General features: G+C 38.2%; 1 protein-coding gene across 13 annotated transcripts in view; it reads left to right on the top strand.

The window, feature by feature from the left end:
• L3MBTL3 (l(3)mbt-like 3 (Drosophila)) overlaps positions 1-21,416 on the top strand; it is a 121,183-nt gene that overhangs the window by 55,884 nt on the left and 43,883 nt on the right. For all 13 annotated transcript variants that reach the window (XM_021088384.1, XM_003121202.6, XM_021088410.1 and 10 more), the window contains 4 exons: positions 3,552-3,628; positions 8,734-8,819; positions 10,576-10,686; positions 20,492-20,606. In XM_021088384.1, coding sequence (XP_020944043.1) covers positions 3,552-3,628; positions 8,734-8,819; positions 10,576-10,686; positions 20,492-20,606 — 389 coding nt within the window. The remainder of the gene's footprint in view (positions 1-3,551; positions 3,629-8,733; positions 8,820-10,575; positions 10,687-20,491; positions 20,607-21,416) is intronic.

The following is a 21,416-nucleotide window of genomic DNA, read 5'->3' as shown; positions in this document are numbered from 1 at the left end:
GTGGCGTTATGTCTAAAGGAGCAACCTATATACCTTAATTAAAAATAGTTAATTGCTGGGGATTCTCGTTGTGGCTCAGCGGAAGCAAATCTGACTAGTATCCATGAGGATGCAAGTTTGGTCCATGGCCTCACTCAGTGGGTCAGGAATCTGACATTGCTGTGAGCTATGGTATAGGTCATAGATGCAGCTTGGATCCCATGTTGCTGTGGCTGTGGTGTAGGCCCACAACTGTAGCTTAGATTCAACCCCTATCCTGGAACTTCCACATGCCACTGGTGCAGCCTTAAAAGCAAACAACCAAACAAAAACTTTATTGCCAAACAATGCTAACCATCTTCTGACCACACAGGTTGCCGCAAACCTTCAATTGTTAAAAAAAAAAAAAAAAAAAAGTGATACCTGCAAAGCTCAGTAAAGCGAAGTATGCCTGGTATAGAATATGCTAATGATGTATTTTGTAAATCTCTAAGTGGGAAATGTAGTATTTTCTTGAAATATTTGGCCATAGGGCTCCGACTTTTTTTAAAAAAATGTTATCATACCTACCATCTTTGAGAATACAGATGGGAAATGTTATACCAACATTTATTGGAGTTGTAACTTCTATACTGTAGGATTTGTAGTAAAAACTTCTATAGGAGTTATGACAGTAACTACTCCTATGGCCTCTACTTGCTTATAAAGAAGTTTGCCTGGCAGAAATCTCAGTTCTGGTTGAGTCTCACTTTCTGCCTACTCACCCTCCTGTGCCTGAGCATTTGAGGATAACTGGAGACAACATGCTGACTGGTTGAACCTCACTTTCACGACCGCTAACCTCAAAAGGACTCTTGGTCCCACCCCATGATCCTGCTCCATGTCCCTGTCTGTCCTTCCACTAAATTTCACTCCCTCTTTTTTTTTTCCCCCTCCAATCTTTCACATCCCCTTTCTTCTTTTCCCTCTCAGCTGGTAACCCTGCTTCCTGTATCACTTAAAAAAAAGACATGGTCAGAAGATGTCCACATGCATCCACCACGTTGTTCTCTGTTCTCTGTCCAGGGAATGAACCATAACACTGGGTGAGGTACCCCTGCTCTCTCGCACACGATTCTGGTCCCTCTCACCGAGTCAGTTCTCTTCTCTCCTGCATCCGTAGGTCATCGCTCTCTTTTGAATTCTTCATGCCAGTACCCAAGAGGGAAAAGGGATTTTGGTTTATTTTGACATCCCTGGTAACCCTAGTATCTAGACCAGTGCACTTGTCACAGTAGTTGCTTAGCTTATATTTCTTGTATAAATGAAGTGCTATTTCAGCTTTTAAAAATTTGTTTATTTTGAAGTCATTCTAAACTGAATGTGCAGAAATTTCCATATATGCCTTCCCCAGCTTCCCCTAATTTCCCAACTTAAAAAACCCCAAAACTTCCCTTTTTCTATCTAATGTCTCATTTCTCTGCTTCCTTTTAAAAAACTCCTGAAATGCACTTTCTGAGCTAGCTATTGCCATCTCCTTCCATTTTCTCTTAAACCTGCTCTGTTCAGGTTCTGCTCTTTCCCATTCCCAACTCCAGCCAAACAGCTCTCCTTCAAGTATACTGATAACCTTGCCACGGGTAAATCTAGTGGTCCGTTCTTGTCTCTTCTCTTCTTTGACCTAATAGCTGCAATTGATTCCATCAATTTCTTCTCTCTTTCTTGCTCTTACTGTACTAGTCACTCCTTCTGGGATTTCTTTGCCTCTTCCTGTTCTGTTCTCTGTGTTCGTTCATTTCTGCTCATGGCTTAAAATCCTAAATGCTAGTGACCCCTAAATGTGTGATTTTAGCCTTGACCTTGCCCATGAACTCCAAACTTTTTGTGCTCATTATCTGCGTCTTACCTGTTTGTTAAATATATGTTAATAATAGAACTCTTCATTCCTGCTTGAAAGGTGAGGCTGTGCTTGCTCTCTTTCCATCTCAAAAGATGGTATCTACAGAGCCGCCACGCCCAAACCTTAGACTATCCTGGACTACACTTCACTCACACTCTATAACAAGCTCCTTCTGCTTATCCTGTGGGCTTTTCCTTTAACATATAGACGTAGGGAGTTCTCTGGGGGCCTGGTGTTTAGGATTCAGTGCTTTCACCGTTGCAGCCTGGGCTTGATCCTTGGTCTGGGAACTGAGATCCCACATCAAGCTGCTGCACTCTGCAGCCAAAATAAATTTTAAAAATTCTTTAAAGAGAAAATAGACCTAAAACATGATCACTTCTTGTTATCTTCACCACCAGCACTCTGGTTCAGGCCACCATGGTCACCTTTTGCAAAAGCCTTCCGACAGCCTCTTCTCTTCTTCCCAAATGTGGTTTATTGTCTGCAAAGCAGTCAAAATAATTGTAAAACCTAAATCAGATTGTGCCACTCCTCTGCCTAAAATATTTCACAAGATGTTCTAGTAAACATCATTTTATGCAAGATTCCAAGACCTCACTCTGGCCTAATAGCCCCTCCTAATATTATTTCCTGTTCTCTGTTTCTCTCCGTCCATTCCTGACGTAGCCCTGTTAGTCCCACCTCATAAGGTAGCTTCCATACTTGTGGTCACCTCTGCATGGAATGGCTTTCCTTTACATATTTGAGTGGCTCAGTTCTCTGTTCCCTTCCTTCAATGTCACCGTATTTGAGAGCATCTTGACTGTGTTTTATGGAGTACCTTTCCACTGTTACTTCTTTACTCTGATTATTCGAATAGCATCGTGCCACCAAAATATATGTTTTTCTTGTTAATTTATTTCCTCTTTTTCCACTCTCCTGTGAGCTCCACAAAAGCAGAAACTTGGTGTATGTTTTATTTACTACTGTGTCCTCACTGCCTATCCCAGTGTCTGGCACATCATAAGCACTCAGTATTCCAGTGAAAGGGTGAGTGAGTAAATGAATGAGGCGTGTTACATGTTGAGATAAGGACTGTTTGGAACAGATACGATAAGGAGCAAGGAATCAGATGTACCAGGTAAGCATGCTAATGAAGAGGCTTGACTAAAGTCAAGATGATAAAGATGAGAAGAGGTGAGGAAAAGAAATAGCCCGTGTTAATACAGGGTCTCTGCCATTCTAATGGGTATTGCAGGTGGCATGCTTGTTTTTGGAGGGTGATTGAGCTTCCTGCTTTAACACATTTGTCTTTAAAAATATGGGAGGAATTTTAGCTTGCCTGTGTATATGATGTCTATGTACGCATGTTTATTTTTTCAAATAACTTTCATAGATGGAAATTTCAAATTTTAATGAAATTACCTTTGAATTTTTGCTAGTTTTGAAATTGTAGAATATAACAGTTTGCCTGGAAATAAAAATTATTTGCCCGGTGTCAAGTTTGTATGATATGTAGCTGATAAAAATTTATTTGGTTCTGATATATTGAAAGAGTGAAAGATCCTTTGGTTTAGCAGGTTTTTTTTCAAATTAGCCTGTAAATAGAACTCTGTTTAAGGTGTTCACAATATCTTTTTTTTTTTTTTTACTAGTATTTGAGAATTTACCCTGATAATTACAATTTTTAAAAAATTTATATAACCTACAGGTGTGAAGCATCTAGTCCACACATTCATCCAGTTGGCTGGTGTAAAGAACATAGAAGAACTCTTATTACTCCTCCAGGTTTGTGTTGATTATGTGTCTAATGTTATTCATATATATCAGTTGGCAGCAAACGTTTTCTGCAAAGGGCCAGATGGTAGGTATTTTTGGCTTTGGAGGCCATACAGTCTCTGTCACCACTACTCAATTCACTTTACCCACAAAAGCAGCTATAGACAATGCATAAATGAATGAGCATAGTTGTGTTGCAGTAAATGTTCATTCGCAAAAACAGACAGCCTGCCTGCTGGTGATCGTGTGCTGACCCTGGTATAGCTGAAAGTTTGTGAGTGTTGACCTCGTCTGTAATGGAGTCTCAAATTTTGTCTTCTTTGGAAAAAATAAGTTCTGTTTTAAAAGATGTTTCAGGAGTTCCCGTGGTAGCTCAGCAGTTATCGAACCCAACTAGCATCCATGAGGATGTGGGTTTGATCCCTGGCCTCGCTTCGTAGGTTAAGGATCCCACATTGTCGTGAGCTGTGGTGTAGGTCACAGACACGGCTCAAATCCCTTATTGCTATGGCTGTGGTGTAGGCCGGTGGCTTCAGCTCTGATTGGACCCCTAGCCTGGGAACCTCCATATGCCACGGGTGCAGGCCTAAAAAAGACAAAAAAAAAAAAAGTTTCATTTATCAAGTTGAAATTCATTTTTAAACTGTACATTGATGTGCATTTAAATATTTGTTTAACCGTAGTTGCTAATTGTCTAAGGCTTTGAAAAGTATAGAAAAATGAACACTGGAAACTAGAGACTCTCATACTAAGTGAAGTAAGTCAGAAAGAGAAAGACAAATACCATATGATATCACTTAGAGCTGGAATCTAATACATGGCACAAATGAACCTATCTACAGAAAAGAAAGAAACTTGTGGACATGGAGAACAGACTTGCAGTTGCCAAGGGGGAGGGAGAGGGAGTGGGATGGACTGGGAGTTTGGGGTTAGTAGATGCAAACTATTGCATTTGGAATTGGTAAGCAACGAGATCTTCCTCCTGCTGTGTAGTACAGGGAACTATATCTAGTCACCTGTGATGGAATGTGATGGAGGATAATGTGAGAAAAAGAATATATGTATGTATGACTGGGTCACTTTGCTGTATAGCAGAAATTGACAGAACATAGTAAATCAGTTATAGTAAAAAATAAAAATCTTTAAAAAGAAAAGAAAAATGAACATTGGGGACAGCATGCATAGATGTTACCTTGACCACACATCAGGTTAAGGTCAGTTCTGGCAAAAATACAATGTTCACAGTTTGGTGAGAACTTGAGGCTTTAGGTTTTTTTTTTGGTTTTTTTTTTTTTAAACACCTAGATCAGAACTCCCACACCGACCTTTCCTTTTTCTGTTGTGATTCCTGGTCCTAAAATAGATTTTGCACCTTTATGCCAATATACCTTTCCTAGTTCCCTGAGGTACTTCAGCTGCCTGCTTCTGGCCATGGAGATGTCTCAGCTTTTTCACTCTCTTTGACAGGGAACAGTTTAACTGCTGATAGTTCTGTTTTATGTCAATTTGAGTTTGATGTGCTACAGAACAGATTCTGTGGCTTCCTCATAAGACAGTGAGTTTTTGAGCATGTCGGTATTTAATGTGCTGTGGCTAACTGCTGATACAAAATGACAGGGGCGTCAGCTAACACCCAGCATCCCTGTGGTCAGTGTGGTTGCTTGTGGATATTCCTGCAAGCGGTGAACACTGTCATTATCACAGGGAAAGGAGGCCTCCTTGGTTAGGAGCTGTTGTATGGATGTCGCCTGCGGCATGTAAGCAGCAAAGACTCTGCCTGGAGCTGCAACTACTGTCTCATTCTGTTCTGCCAGCTGGTTTCATGTTTCGACTCATTGCCAGTTCCTTACACTCAGTTAGTGCCTGATCATTTACACACTCAGGAGACCACCCATTCCTGCAATGGTTGAGGCGAGTCCCTTCCCCTTTCTGAATTTTCTCCTATGTTCAGGGACCAAAGCTCCTCTCCTTTACTGATTTACAGAGCTGTTTTGAAGTTGAGAGAGCATTTACATAAACTATAATGTGTTGAGGCAAGGTGTTGATGGCTTGGTGGTCTAAATATGGTGCTGCTTGGAAGATTTCTCTTGTTTAGCCCTCTTGAGTCCTGTGGCTTGTGTGTTTTTGGGAGCTGGCGAATAATGATGGCCACTGTCGCCGTCTGAAGTGCCATGAGGTTGCTTTCGGATTTCCCAATTTGAGAGTGATTTTTTTTTTTTTTCAGTTATCACCCTTTTGGTCCTCATCAGGGATCTGGTAAATGAACAGGACCAGTGAACCACAGGGTTCCAGCTACATCTTCACAGCACTGGGTTAGGTACCCTGGGAAGTGGTGAAGTGAGGCACTGTGATTGACTTGCGATGCGAGGCAAATTACCAAGTCTTCTTTCTCGTTTCATGGACATCCATAATTGAGTAGGAGAAAAAGCACATAGCTTTTTGACAAATTTAAAAAATATAAAATTGCACGTTAAAAAGTGTCGCACACCCAACGATGTGAAAATACTTAAGCCACTAACTCTAACACCTGAAAATGGTTAAAATGGTAAATTTTATGTGACAGGTATTTGATCACACCAATAAAAAAAAAAGTTAAAACAACCCGAAGACCTGCCACATCATGAAACTGGTTTGCAGTGCCTGTGCTGATTTTATTCTAGTCTTTGGCCTCACGGCAAAAAAGATGCCCTTTCTCTGGTTCCCTTTTTCTGAGGGCAGATTCCTGGCTTGATCTCTGATCTCCTGTATGAAAAGAAGAGATCTTAATAACCAGTCTCCCCCTGCTGCTTCATAGATCAGTGCCCTGAGCAGCCCTGCCTGCTACCCCATGTTCATGTTGTCTTGTAACATGTAGCAAAAATGTATTATTCTTTTTCCAAAATTGAAGTCATCATGTCTTTTGCTATTATTTTTACTTTGATTTATCCAAATTATCCATTTAGACATGCTTGTTTTTTAAATATTTAGGGTGAAACTAAAGATAACCACTGTTTCCTCTCTAAATATTTTAATAGTTGGTTATTGTTCCTTTCCAGAAAAACCTTTTTGCCTCTGTATACACACGCACGCATGCACAATCAGCTTTAATGTCATTTAGATTGTGCACGATGTGTGCCTTGAAAATGTGTTGTAAAATTTCGCACACATGGAAACGGTTGCTCTTTACTCCCTAAAACTTTTATTTTGAAACAGTTTCAAATGTAGAGAAAAGGTGCAGGAATGGTAAAGAGCTCATCTATAACCTTGAACCAAAGACCCATTCAAGTTTTGTCAGTTGTATAACAGTGTCATTTATAAGCAAGAGGATCAGGCACATTACTCTGTGTCATTTCTCTAGTCTCTTTCAATGGGCTCCCATTGACTTTTACGACCTCCGTATGCTTGAAAATTACATATTAGTCATTTTGTAGACTCTTGCTTAATTTAGGTATGATTGGAGCATCCTCATAATCAGAGCCAGGGTACGTAATTTTTGGTATGCTGTGTTCTCATTCTATCCTCTCAGGTGGCACTTAATGTCTATTTGTCTCATTACTGGTTGGATTTTACCAGTAATTGATCAAGTTGGTAGTTACCAGCCTTCTTTACAGTCGTAGTTATTTTTTTCTCTATAATTAATAAGTATTTCAGGGAGACACTTTGAGATTGTATAAATATCCTGCACTTCATTCCCATGTCACTCACTTACTTTTAGCATCTGTTGATGTTTCTAGTTGAGACTTATTATTCTGACAGTTGCTAAATGATAATTTTTGTTATTCCTTGTACATAATTAGTTGACATTCTTTTGCAAAGAATAGCTTTCTCATCTTTTCACTTATTCATTGAATTAGTTTATTTATATCAGCATGGACCCATATGTTGCCATTGTCATTCATGGGTTAAAATTCATTACTAGTATTATTTATTTTCATGTCCAGATTTTCTCAGATTTGGCCAGTGGGAGCCCCTTTAAACTGCTTTCTATGTCCTTTTAACATTTTTTTTCATCATTTTTTGGAGAATTTCCTATTTTCTGGCACAGCTAGGCTTATCTTGTGCTTTCCCTGACCCCATCCCAAAGTCAGCTATTTCTCCCAGGCTCCACGGTTCCTTTTTGCAGAGAATGGTATTTAGAAACTAAGATCTGGACTCATAGGTGCTTATTGCTACTGGAGTTTGCTGCTTCCATCCTCTCAATGGACATAGGAAATACAGTGTAAATATATCAAGCTTTTATATTTGTTTATTTCTGTATCCATTTGTAGATATTAAAAACTATGAATTTATACATTTAGCTTCAGTTCACATGCAACACCACTGAATTCATTCTCGCTTTTCACTTTCCATATTTAAACCTTTCTTTTTAGCCAGTGAGAAATCTGGCTTCCTTTAACTCCATTTTATTTACTTATTTTTTTTCAGTCCCCTTTATGTAGCCAATTTCTCACTCTACAAAGCCAGTGTTAATTCCTCCTCATGCCTACCTAATGGATTTTGGACTTTGGAGGAAACAAAAGAGGGGTGAGAGAGAGGAAGGATAGTTATTTTTAGATGTTCTATTAATACCATTCCCTGATTTATTTTAGCTTATTTGTTTATTTGGCCTAACAATGTGACAATGCAGTTAGAATATTTCATATATAAACCTGTCTCATTCTCTTTAATAAATGCTTTCTATTTTATATTTACTGTACATATATATCGCACATTTCTATATTGATGGTGATTTAAATGCCTTCTACATTTTCACATTTACAAAGAATGGTAATGTTTGTATATCTCTCTATATACACATATGAGATTTTCCTAGATTAGTACATGTAAAATTGCTAGATTAAAGGGGATTTAGGTGTGTGTATATCTTGTGTTATGAGTTACCTTACTTAAGAATGCAATTAAACATATATATTAAATTTTTTTTTTAAAGCTAATAGCCAGATCATAGCCTAGGTGGAAAACAATTTCATTGTTACAAGTAGCATTGAATGTGTAATCAGTTTAAAGTTATTTTGTGTGATAGGAACATAATTTTCTACATTATAATGATAACATCTCCTGATTTTATAGATCAGTTTGTGGTTCTCACTATCACTTTGGTTAAATCTGATAGGATTTACTGTTTTCATTCTTAGGTTATCCAAATGTGAAGCATTTTTCTTGGGATAAATACTTAGAAGAAACCAATTCTTTGCCTGCTCCTGCAAGAGCTTTCAAAGTGGTGAGATATTATATTTTACAATATTTGATTAATTTGTGTCAATGATAGCATTCAGTCATTGAAGTTAAAGAACAGAAAGAGTATTGGTGAACAGGAATGGGAAACAAACAGAAAACCAAAGAAGATGCTTTTGAACTTTTACAACTTTGAAAGGAAAAATTGTTACTGGGCTTGTTGTTGGCATCTAAAAAAAGTACTTCCGTTTTGGATTGTAAAGGTTCCTGGGAAAATAATTATGTTTGAATTGGTTTGCAGCGAGTTGGTTGTACAGCAAACTTCTGCTTTTTCCAGCTAGATACTCTGCAAGACCAAATGAAATAGGATATTGTTTTATAATGAAAATGATATTTGATCTTTCCTCTGGGTTTGTTTATGGCAAGCTGAAATGCTATTTTATATTTTATTGCTAAAAATCAGCGTGTTTGACTACCAAAATGCAAGGTCATCTATTTTTATTAAAGTATCTTTCTAACCCAGGGTCATTGCTTCCTACATATTGAGCTCCAAAGTTAACCTCATTTGTGTGCAAGGGAAGGGTAAGAAATGAAATATATTTAAAAATTTTTTTAATTTCAAACAACTTGCTCTATAATTTGTATTTTCCCATGCATTTAAAGAAAAAGACAGATATATCAAACACTTGATTTAAAGCAAATGTGGCACAGTCTGTCATAAACAACATTTTTCTTTAATTGATCCTTTTGGGCATAAAATTACAGGATTTTTAATGATAGAATTAATTAGTAGGTATGGACCCAAATACAGAAGAAACCAACATTAGAGATATTTGGGAGACTGCATTACATGAGGAAAAACTGTATCAAAGAATATGTATGATTCCATCTGAGATTAAGCTCAGGATTTATAAATGAGTAATGTTTAGAATTATGTCATATTTATGGATTTTTTTACCTGACTCTATATTTTAACTTAGCCTCATACAAAGAAGAGCTACTTTACAATTTGCTTTGAACTGGATAAAATTATATCAGGCTCAGTCTGCGTATCTAGTGTCACAGTGATTTTAGAGAGAAAATTAAGATTTGCCTAGTTTGGTCTTTAGGTGCCTTGCATTAATTGTTCTGCATCCTTTACATAATTTTCACAGCAACACTTTTATTACACCTATTAACCATCACCTCACCTTCTGCCTTTAAATTTTTCAGAGGCTTGTGGGTTTCTGCTGAGTATTGAGGCATAAGTAGCTGTGGATCCTCGTTTTCATTCCTGTTCTTACTAGCGCAGTTCCATCTTGTGTATCTTGATTGCTAATTTTCTTCTTTAAAAAGACATCTATTGCTTATAGATCTCATCAGTTCCTCTAATCTCTGTGTTTCATCTCTGCCCCTTGAATGTTCTTCCCTCTTTTTAAAAAATAATTTTCATGTTTGTTGATTTTTGCCAAGACACTTCCAACTAATGAGAAAAAATTCTTGTCTTGCCTATGGCTAATCAAAAAAAAAAACCCACAGTATTTTGAATTTCATCTTTATGTTCTTTGGCTTTCTCTTTACTCCTATGACTAGTTGTTCAGGCTGTTTCTGTTGCCTGTGGGCTTGGCCATGTGATTGGGATTATTTTTTGACAGGGAGGGTGAAATTCAAAGCCATTCTAGGAACTTGAGTTTGAAAGGCTGGTTTTCCAAATAGCTCATCTTTTTTTTTTTTTTTTTTTTTTCTTTCTTTCCATCTTTGTGACACAGAGCTCACCTTCTCTTCCTCTAAATCTCACTGTATAAAATTTTCTATTATGGCAGAAACCTCCACATGGATTCCAGAAAAAAATGAAGCTTGAAGTCATAGATAAAAGAAATCCCGTGTTTATTAGAGTAGCAACAGTTGCAGACACGGATGATCACCGAATAAAAGTAAGTGTTCTCTGTTGTGGTTTTGTTTTATTGTTTTTTCTTTTAAGAAAATCATCTTTTTTAAAAAGACATCTTGGATGAAAACTCTAGCAAATAATTTAATTTGTGAAGCCCTACAGTTAGTAAAACCATGGGAATATGCAAATTAGGTGACTGTGCATCTTTATAGGTCAGTATTTTTCCACTGCTTATACTTTTCTTTCATTGCATAAGTTACATAAAACATAAGTTTCCTTCAATTACGACTGACTTTTAACATATGTATTTGGAGGAAAAAAGTAGATATAGCGTATTAAGATATAATCCTCTATTCAGAAGAAGATATAATAGTTCATTCTCCAATAGTGTATTAAGGTCATTTTTTTTTTAATGAGGTATAGTACATGGAGACTTTTCAGAAGGATATACTGCTTTTAATGTAGGGCAAGTAAAGAGAAGTATTTTAATAAGTAAAGTCAGATTTTAATTAGAGTTGGATTAATAAAATCAGGTACCTCTCATAAAGTAGCAAATGTTCAGGAAGATGGGTTCTGTCTGTGTCCATCTGCGATACAGTGAAGTGTGGTAGCAGGTCCGCATGAGGAGCCTGAGGGCCTCGTCTCCCTTTCTGGCTTCAGTGTCACCTTCACTCTCAAACCAGAACATGTGTTCTGCTTACCTCCAGGGTCGTTTAGAATTCCCATTAGGAGCAATACTAGTTATAATAGCATCAAGACGTTAGATGTACATGGGGTTTTATAGGGTAGGAGTGTTCTTCCCTCATCTGATATTTGTGGTGATAGGAAGGTGGGAGATTTATGTTATTATCATTACTCTATCGATGAGGCCGAGGCACAGAATGAATTACTTATTAATTATGGGCAGTGGCAGAACTAAGTCATTAAGCTGTAGGCGTCTGAGTCCATGTTCTTTAAAAAATAATAAATCACATCTTTAGCTGTCTCTAATGAGGTCATGTTGAAGAAAGTAAATTAGAAAATAACATGAAAAACCTGCACAAATGTCGTATTTCTAGAAAATAGACATTTTAGCATTTAATTCACTATTTTTAAGAATATATAGTCATAATACTTCAGAAAATTGTATAAGAAATGGGAGGCCTGTTTTAATCTTTTTCAAATGTATTTTCTTGTTCATTGTCCTTAGAAATATGGAAATAAGCAATGTGTTATTTTTGTAAATCAAATTGGTCAGAATTGAAAAAAAATTACATTCCAGTTTGGGTATAATACGCTTATTCTCATGTACAGCCGGTGAAAATGTAGTGTTTAGCCTTTCCGGAGCAGTTTGGTGAAGGCATTAAAATCTTAGAATATTGTTTACCCTTTAATTCAGGAATTTCAGTCCTAGGAATTTATGTTAAGGGAATAACCAAAGGGAATATAAAAGATAAAAGCTGCAAGGAAAATCTAGCAGAAACAGCGGTTTATGGTATTTAACATTGGGAACAAGTGCGGGGGAGGTGGGTAGAATAAATGACTCGGTTATCTACACAATGTTACATATTTTAGAAGAATATTTAATATTTGCAAGAGAGAAACTCACATTTAATACTGTTTACAATGTCTTGTGTTGTCTTTAAAAAGAATATATATTTGCACGTATGTTATGGAAGTACACATGCCAAAATAATGACATTGCTTTTCTGAAGAGTGTAAATGGTTAGTTCTTTTCTTTTTAATTGTCTGGTCAAATGCTGTACAATGGATGGTGCAGTTCGTTAATGGGAGAAGTTTAGAGTAGAATCCAGCTTGTTTTGCTCCTGGCTGAATTCTCTTCCCAGTACAACATCCTAGTCCATCTTTAATAACACAGAAAAGAACTACCCAGGAGGTGTATCATTGACAGTCATTTTTTATAATGACTGGAATGAATTTCATAGCCGAAGGTAAACCACTGAACAAATATCTGTGTGTTCATGAAGTCCACAAAAAGGCAGTGAACTGGTGACAGTGACTCAATTTCAGGATTCATCAGAGACTTCTGAAAATATGGGATGCTTTCAACAGTACAAGCTTTTCTAATAATGTGGGAGATGATATAGCAAGAGCACATATTTTTCATGAAGAGAGAAAGGTAAATAGAGACAAAGTCATTAGTATAACTTCATAGTTTAAGTTTCTCAGGGATAAAATCAACTTTTCAATAAAATCAACCTTTAAAGTTACTTAGTACGAACTATTTCACAAAGTGTGTTATCACAGTTAAAATTTTTTAACCTTGTGTATTTTGCTGTTGAAGAAAAATGACGGGAATGGTTTTGTTCTTGTCTTTATGTTTTTATGATAGAACATAAGCTAGTTCCGCCTCATCCATCCCCACCCCCAGGTCTGGTTCCCCAGAGGCAAGAACTTTCAACCCGTGGCTGGTGCTTATGACATTTGATCTGCAATTAAAAAAAATAATATCTGGGAGTTCCTGTTGTGGCTCAATGGTAACAAACCGACTAGGATCCATGAGGTTGCCAGTTCGATCCCTGGCCTCGCTCAGTCGGTTAAGGATCCGGCGTTGCCGTGAGTTGTGGTGTAGGTCACAGACGCAGCTTGGATCTGGCATTGCTGTGGCTGTGGTGTAGGCCGGGAGCCGTAGCTCAAGGGACCCCTAGCCTGGGAACTCCATATGCTGTGGGTGTGGCCTTTAAAAAAATAATATCTGTATTCTGCTATTTCTCAATCCATCAATTTAAAATATGTTTATTGCCTTCCTTTAGATCTTGTCATCCTTCCCTCCCCCTTATCCTTCAGTAATTATTTCACAGTGTATGATGTTCTTTGTCCACTCTTCCATTTTCGTGTTGTTTTAAGTAAACAAATCATGTTCACTGCTGAGCAGAGAAGTCTTTGCCTTGTGATATTTTCCCTTGTGTCAGTAATTAATTTGTGTTTTGATTTTAAATTGTCTGTGTTCAAGTGTATTTTTAAACCTTGAATCTGTATCTTTTTCTCGAAACTTCTTCCCACAGTTCAGCAGCCACCTGTCGTGATGAGTGTGGGTCCCCTCTCAGCCTCACACAGAGCTTTCATCCTGAGACTCCTCGTTGCCAACACACCATTTATACTTTGTTTTTCCCGCATCACACGCTTTGTTTTTCTCTGCGTGCTCTCTTACCTTGCTGAAACACGTCTTTTTGGTCCTTCCTGAGGAAGGGTGTGTGAGAAGCATATTTTCTGACTCTGCATGTCTGAAAATGTCAGTACACTAGCCGTTCATTTGATTCATACCGCGACGAGGTAGAAAACCATTTCCCATCTGAAAACACAGGCGTGGTTCTGCTGTCTTCTCACACATTGTTGTTTTTTGAGACTGCCAAGGCTGTTTGGTTCCTTCTTCTGGGTGATGTGCCTTTTCTCTAGGGAGCTCTCAGGACCATCTCTGCCCCTTGGTTCTGGTGTGTTGTGATGGCATGTCTTGGTGTGAGGGTCTTTTTTCACTTATCATGCAGGGCACTCGTGCCCTTTTGCTGTGGAGTTTTATATCCTTTGGTGTTTAGGAATGTTTTTAGATTATTGTTTTGTTGACTTCCTCCTCTCCTTCTCTGTTCTCTTTCTGGAAGTCCTCCTGCTGTTATTAAACCTCTTAGATTGACCCCCTGATTTTCTTACATGTTCTTTCTTATGCTCCTCTGATTTTTTTTTTTAACCTGCTTAGAAATATCTACTCTTCTTTTCCTTTCTTTTTTTTCCTTTTTTTTAGGACTGCACCTGTGGCACGTGGAAGTTCCCAGGCTGGGGCTTGAATCAGAGCTGCAGCTTGCCGGCCTGTGCCACACCCACAGCAATGTGGGATCCTTAACCCACGGAGTAACGCCAGGGATGGAACCCACATCCTTATGGGTACTAGTCGGGTTCATTTCCACTGTGCCCACAATAGGAACTCCCCTACTCTTATTTTCTATATCCTATATTACATTTTTTATGACAACTATGATTTATTTAATTTTCAAGATTTTTCTTATTTTCTAATCTCCCCCTTTTAAAGGGCATCCTCCTTTTTATTTCCTGAAGCAATATTGATTCTTTTTTTTTTTTTTTTTTTTTTTTTTTGGTCTTTTCTCTTTTTGCCCATTCTTGGGCCGCTCCCGCGGCATATGGAGGTTCCCAGGCTAGGGGTCCAATCGGAGCTGTAGCCACCGGCCTACGCCAGAGCCACAGCAACGCGGGATCCGAGCCGCGTCTGCAACCTACACCACAGCTCACGGCAACGCCGGATCGTTCACCCACTGAGCAAGGGCAGACACCGAACCTGCAACCTCATGGTTCCTAGTCGGATTCGTTAACCACTGCGCCACGACGGGAACTCCAATATTGATTTTTATTTGAAGACATCAGTGATAGTTTTTCATTTGTTCCCTACTTATTTCTTACACATTTCTATTTTATTTTTTTAGGGCCACACCCACGGCGTATGGAAGTTCCCAGGCTAGGATGTTGAATCAGAGCTGTAGCCACCACAGCCGTAGCAACACCAGATCCAAGCCGAGTCTGAGACCTACACCACAGCTCACGAGGCAACACCGGCATCTTAACCCACTGAGCGAGGCCAGGGAGCGAACCTCATGGATACTGGTCAGGTTGGTTTCTGCTGAGCTGTGATGGGAACTCCCACATTTCTCTTTTAGTTAATTAGTTAGGCTTCTGCTTTCATATTGGAGCCTCTTCTTAAATGTCAGGTCCTTGATTGGCTGCTCATATTAAGAAGAAAAAGGCACTTAATGTTGGCTACTTTCCTGGGTAGGACTTACAGACCATTGGGCTTCCCTCTGGGATAAAAGAACAAAGAGCCAGCTTTTCCACAGGGAGGGCCTCATTCATCAGCATCTGGGTTCTTTTTCTGGAGCCTTTCAGTTTCTCCTGGTTTCTCCCCGGGGCAGAACACACCAGGTGGCCACTGTGCGAGGCAGAGAGAAGGACCAGGTTGGAGTTTGCAGGCTCTCATTCAGTCCCTTGTACTTTCCATCCAGCCCATCACCACTGACTGGAGTCCAGAGCCTCTGTGATTATGTCTCTAGACAGTAAATATCCATTCTTTGGCGGGGTTGCTGAAGGAGCAGTTACATTGGTGGGTGGGATAGAGGAGCAGACCTGGGGGTCTGACTTTGAGCCAGTCCTTTCATTCTCCAGACTTCCTCACACACATGCTCCCTCCACATTGAGTTCTCCTTGGGTTCACCCTGGCACTGTACTCCCTCCCTCTCTAGGCACCTGGGTTGCAGCCCACCCTCTTTCCACCAGTAGGCACTTGCTCCCGGCGTTTGCCCTCCATGAACATCATTGCCACGGTCAGCTGCTGTCCTTCTCCCCTGTCCTTCTGGGTTTGCTCTACCTTTACAAACATAACTTTCATTTCAGAAGAGAGCAGAAATAAGCACCTGGTCTTTACTGAGTTGCTTTCCAACCAGATCACTTTTTTCAAAGAACTAGTGTGCTTTCTAAAAAGATTATCTGTCGTAATCTTCCAATTGTCAATGAAATGTATTAAGTTTTTATGAAAAGTCCAAATTATACTCTGTGTTAAAAGTGTATAAACTATAATTTTAAATAGGTGTAAGTTAAATCATCTGTACTATGCTTTGGTACATAATAGCCTATTTTCTTTAGAATTTTAATTAAATTCATCCTCATTGCTGAGTTGCTGTGTTTTGTATAATGTTTAAATATTTCATGTTGTATGTTTATGTATCTTCCTCTCTTACTCTTTGTTAGGTATTTGATTTCTTTTCAAAATAGGACCCAGCAAGAGAAAAACTCACTTAACTGTTACTAGAGTGTCTGATTTTTTGGTTGTGTAAAACCTGTTAATGCTCCAGGAACTAAGGTAGTAAAGATGAAACTAAATTATACAACTTTAATAAATGTATTTTGTCTGGGCTTCCAGAGTAAGAATATTAATTAGGGTTAATAGTAATTTTTGTATCTATCATTAAAATTCACATAATTTCAGATAGCAGTGTTTTAACTGAAGTATAATTGACATAATATTTTATTAGTTTCAGGTGTATAGCATAGTGGTTCAGTATTTTTGCAGGTTATACTCCATTAAAAGACATCATAATGGGAGTTCCCGTCACGGCACAATGGAAACAAATCCGACTGGGAACCATGAGAGTGCAGGTTCGATCCCTGGTCTCGCTCAGTGGGTCGGGGATCCGCATTGCCGTGAGCTTCAGTGTAGGTCGCAGACACAGCTCAGATCTGCTGTGGCTGTGGCATAGGCCAGCAGCAACGGCTTTGATTAGACCCCTAGCCAGGGAACCTAAAAGAACAAAAGACAAAAAAAAAAAAAGACATTATAAGGTAATGGCTGTGATTCCTATGCTTTACAATATATCCTTTTGCTTACCTATTTTATATATAGTAGTTTGTATACCCCTAATTTATTCCTTCCCCCTTTCCTCTCCCCTGTGGTAACCACTAGCTTATTTTCTGTATCTGTGAGTCTATTTCTATTTTGTATATACATTCACTTGTTTTATTTTTTAGATGTTACATGTAAGTGATCAGATAGTTTTTAAGTGCATTTGCTACTAATCAGAGAACTGTATTATTACCTCTGTTCATAGCATCTAAATTAAATTTTAACTCTGATATTTAACCTTAAATTACTAAAATTCTCCTGATTGCCTGCCAGCCTGGTGTGTAGGAAATGTTCGACTTACTGTCACTAAGATGCATCTATTATCTAAGATAGATGACTTTTCATGGCCAAACTGAAATGTCAGGAAAGGGTATAGTATCACCAGATACAGTAGCTTCAACATAAACATCCTTAACGATATATGGGAGGAAATTTTTTTTTTTTTTTTTTTCTTTTCTAGGGCCGCTCCCGTGGCATATGGAGGTTCCCAGGCTAGGGGTCTAATCAGAGCTATAGCCACGGCCTACACCAGAGCCACAGCAGCTCAGGATCTGAGCCACTTCTGCAACCTACACCACAGCTTACGGCAATGCCAGATCCTCAACCCACTGAGCAAGGCCGGGGATTGAACCTGCAACCTCATGGTTCCTAGTCGGATTCATTAACCACTCGCCATGACAGGAACTCCTAGGAGGAAATTTTTTTAAAAAAACTTTTATTTATGATAACTCAAGATGTGGGGACTATGTGTTGCTGTACAACCTGTTTAGTATCGTGGGTCTCAATTCTGAGCGCACAGCAGAGGTACTCAGAAGTTCGGTAAACAACGTGCAGGTACACAGAACCAGTCTGCCCCTGTAAGTTCAGAACCTCCTTGATGGGCTGAGCCTTTTCCTCTCCTTCTTTTTCTTTTCAATAATCAGGAGTAATTCTAGTGTATATCCACGTTGGAGAACCATTTACTTATTAGGATTGAGTTTCTTTGCTATGAGAGGATAGCTGCCGTTTGTAAAATTGAACCAATAGAACATGAGTTACGTGAACATTGATTCCAGTGTAGAAGAAATGGAATTCAGGAGCAGCAAGATCAGAAAACATCAGAATTTCATGTATCCAGTAAAATAGAGCATTATCACTTGATGGTTAGTTGAGAATTAGAATGCTTAAAACTGACTATGGTGCTATGAATTGCAACTGCTCATTTATTGATGGCACTGATCGTATAAATTATCATGAGTATCATTCTCAGTGTTATTGGAATATTTTTGTTTGTTTGTTTTGTCTTTTTGTCTTTTCTTGGGCCGTGTCCGTGGCACATGGAGGTTCCCAGACTACAGGTCGAATCGGAGCTGTAGCCACCGGCCTACGCCAGAGCCACAGCAACGCGGGATCGAACCACGTCTGCGACCCACACCACAGCTCATGGCAACGCCAGGTCCTTAACCCACTGAGCAAGGCCAGGGTTCGAACCCGCAACCTCATGGTTCTTATTCGGATTCTTTAACCACTGTGCCACCAAAGGAACTCCTCGAACATTATTTTTGATCAGAGGAAAGGAAAGAGTAGTTTTGAGTTAACTTAAGTACTGTTTGTATATGCTGTGTATGTGAGTGATGAACAGTATTTAAAATGTTATTCATGATTTCTTCCAGGGTGGAATTCTTGGAATTTAATTCTAGGATTAATTGATTTCTAAGCTTTGATAAAGTGGATTCATTGCAAAGGGCATTATTTTGAACCCATATATATGTACTTTAATAACTCTGTACTATTATGTATTATAAATTTACCAAAATTTATTTAACCAGTCTCCTGATGGTGGACACCCTGGTTGTTTTCTGCTGCAACAGCGAGTTGAGTTACTGAGATTATCAAGTCAAAGATGATATATTTTAAGCGTTGATTATTATTGCCAAATAACTCTCCAGAAATATCTCACCAATTTATATTCTTGTCAGTGGCCTAGGTTCTGTCCATTTATTCTCATATTCACCAGCTCTAGGATCACCAAAATGGAGTAATTTTGGCAGGTGAATGGAGAATAATTACATCTTGTAGTTTTAATTTGTAGTGTTTTAGTTATAGGTGAAATTGATTGGTTTTCCCTGTGTTTACTATTTATTTTCTTGTTTATGAGCCGTTGTAGCCTTTCCATCTTTCTCTTGGATCTTTCATTTTTTATATTGCTACGTGATGTTTTTATAAGTTAAGGAAGTACATTGTCACATGTTAACAAATGTGTTTTTCAAGTTTCTTTGGGGTTTTCCATCTTGTTAGCAGTAATATTGGCCATTCTGAAGATTCACATTTTGATAGCGTCAAATTGATCCATCTTTTATGGCTTTTGAGTTTGATGTCTTGCTTACAAAGTCTACCCCACCCTAAAATAAATACATTAATTCATGCTTTCCTCTAGAACTTTTATTGTTCAGTTTTCAATGTTTGGATTTTTTAATCTTGATGTCTATTTTTTTAGGAGTAAGAGATTCATAGACTTTAAAAAGGAAGTCTAGCTGGAAAACTTGATGTCAAATAATATATTTATATGTGTATACATATTATATGTACAGCATTTTAGTATATCTTTTCATTCTAAAGATAAAAAATATGTCATGCTTAAAAATGTGGATATCAGAGTTCCCATCATGGCTCAGTGGAAACGAATCTGACTAGCATCTGTGAGGACACAGGTTCGATCCCTGGCCTTGCTCAGTGGGTTAAGGATCTGGCATTGCTGTGGCTGTGGTGTAGGGTGGCAGCTACAGCTCCAGTTTGCCCCCTAACTTCTATATGCTGCAGGTACAGCCTCCAAAAAAGATGTGTAGCTGATCCTTAGTACCCATGCCTGGAAGACCAGCTGCCCTTATACATGGTGGCCGGTAAAGTCCCTAGCCCTGACCACTCTGTAAAACCTCTTCGAGAGATATTGTGGTTATCTTTGAGGAAAAAAAATTTCAAAATGCAGTTTATGGAGGAGTATTTTGCAAACCGGGTGTACTTCTAGTAGGGCGTTAACATTTTTTTAAAGTTTTTTTCAGCATAATTCTAGGAGACTTGATATTTACATGAAAGATCTTGCCTGTCCTGGAATTCCCCCTCCCTCCCTTCCCTAATTTATTCATTACACGTAAATTTATTGGGTGTTCAGTGTTGCTCATGCGAAGATGTTAGGTATTCAAACTGCATACAGTATTGGGAGATAACATGAAATATATCTATAGAAGTATGGCTTAAAAAGCGCCCTTGGCAAAACGTTTAATTATGATTAGATAATATGTTGAAGATATTTTAGAAGTATCTCTTTTCTCACAATTAAATAATTAAAACAATTTATTGGGGTATTACATGTATGTAAGTTAGAAGAGAATGCAGGTGGTTACTGTGGGCACAACTTTTACTGGAGGAGTTTTTGTGACCTGAATTATACTGTGTATTTCTCTTCATTATCAAGGTTCACTTTGACGGCTGGAATAGTTGCTATGATTACTGGATAGATGCAGATTCTCCTGATATTCACCCTGTTGGTTGGTGTTCAAAAACCGGGCATCCTCTTCAGCCTCCTTTGAGTAAGAGACACCAGGACAACTTAAAGAAATGTTGCCTTTTTCTTGTGTAGTGTGCTTATTATTTTCTTTCCCCTACTTTCTTCCTCAGTTTCTTTACATTGTTTCTCTATGTAATTCTTTTTCCTTTTACTGAATTTTTTTAGTTACCTGGGAGTCAAAAATATCTAAAAGAAAAAATTTAGTATCTGAAAATGTTGTGTGCCTAGACATTCTTTTATTTAGCAGTATTATCGTTTTGTAAAAGTCCATACTAAATTTTGTTAGACAGTTTGTAAGACTATCAAAATTTAGTGTATCAATGTCAGTATTCTAATAATGATTTTGTATTGTAGTTTTGCAAAATAGTCCCATTAAGAGAAGCTGGGCAAAGTGTGCAGGGGGTTTCCCTCTGTATCATTACTTAGAGCTGCATGTGCTTTTGTAATCACCTCGATAGAAATTTCAGTTAAATTCAATTATTAAAAAAAATTACACCGAGAACTTGACATACCAGATCTCAATTTTGGAAGGAAATAAATACATTGTAGGGAAAAAAAAATGTAGCAAACACAATAAATTATTGTTGGGTTTTTTAAAAATCAAGCATGACCAGCTATAATGGAAAAAATAAAAATCATTAATAAATGAATAAATAAATAAAAATCAAGTAGCCTTCCCTAGATGTAGTAGCTTCACTTTTAGAAGCTGCATAACGGCACCAAAATGTACAGACATGGTATTGTTTATAGCATGTTTATAATAATTAAACCATAGAAACAATACTGGTTAAATAAATTATGGTGCACTCATGCTTCGACTACAATGCAGCAG

The sequence above is a fragment of the Sus scrofa genome, chromosome 1 (assembly GCF_000003025.6).
Source record: "Sus scrofa isolate TJ Tabasco breed Duroc chromosome 1, Sscrofa11.1, whole genome shotgun sequence".
NCBI classification, from domain to species: Eukaryota; Metazoa; Chordata; class Mammalia; order Artiodactyla; family Suidae; genus Sus; species Sus scrofa.
Note: the sequence above shows the minus strand (reverse complement) of the source record. Positions and strands in the feature narration are given on the sequence as shown.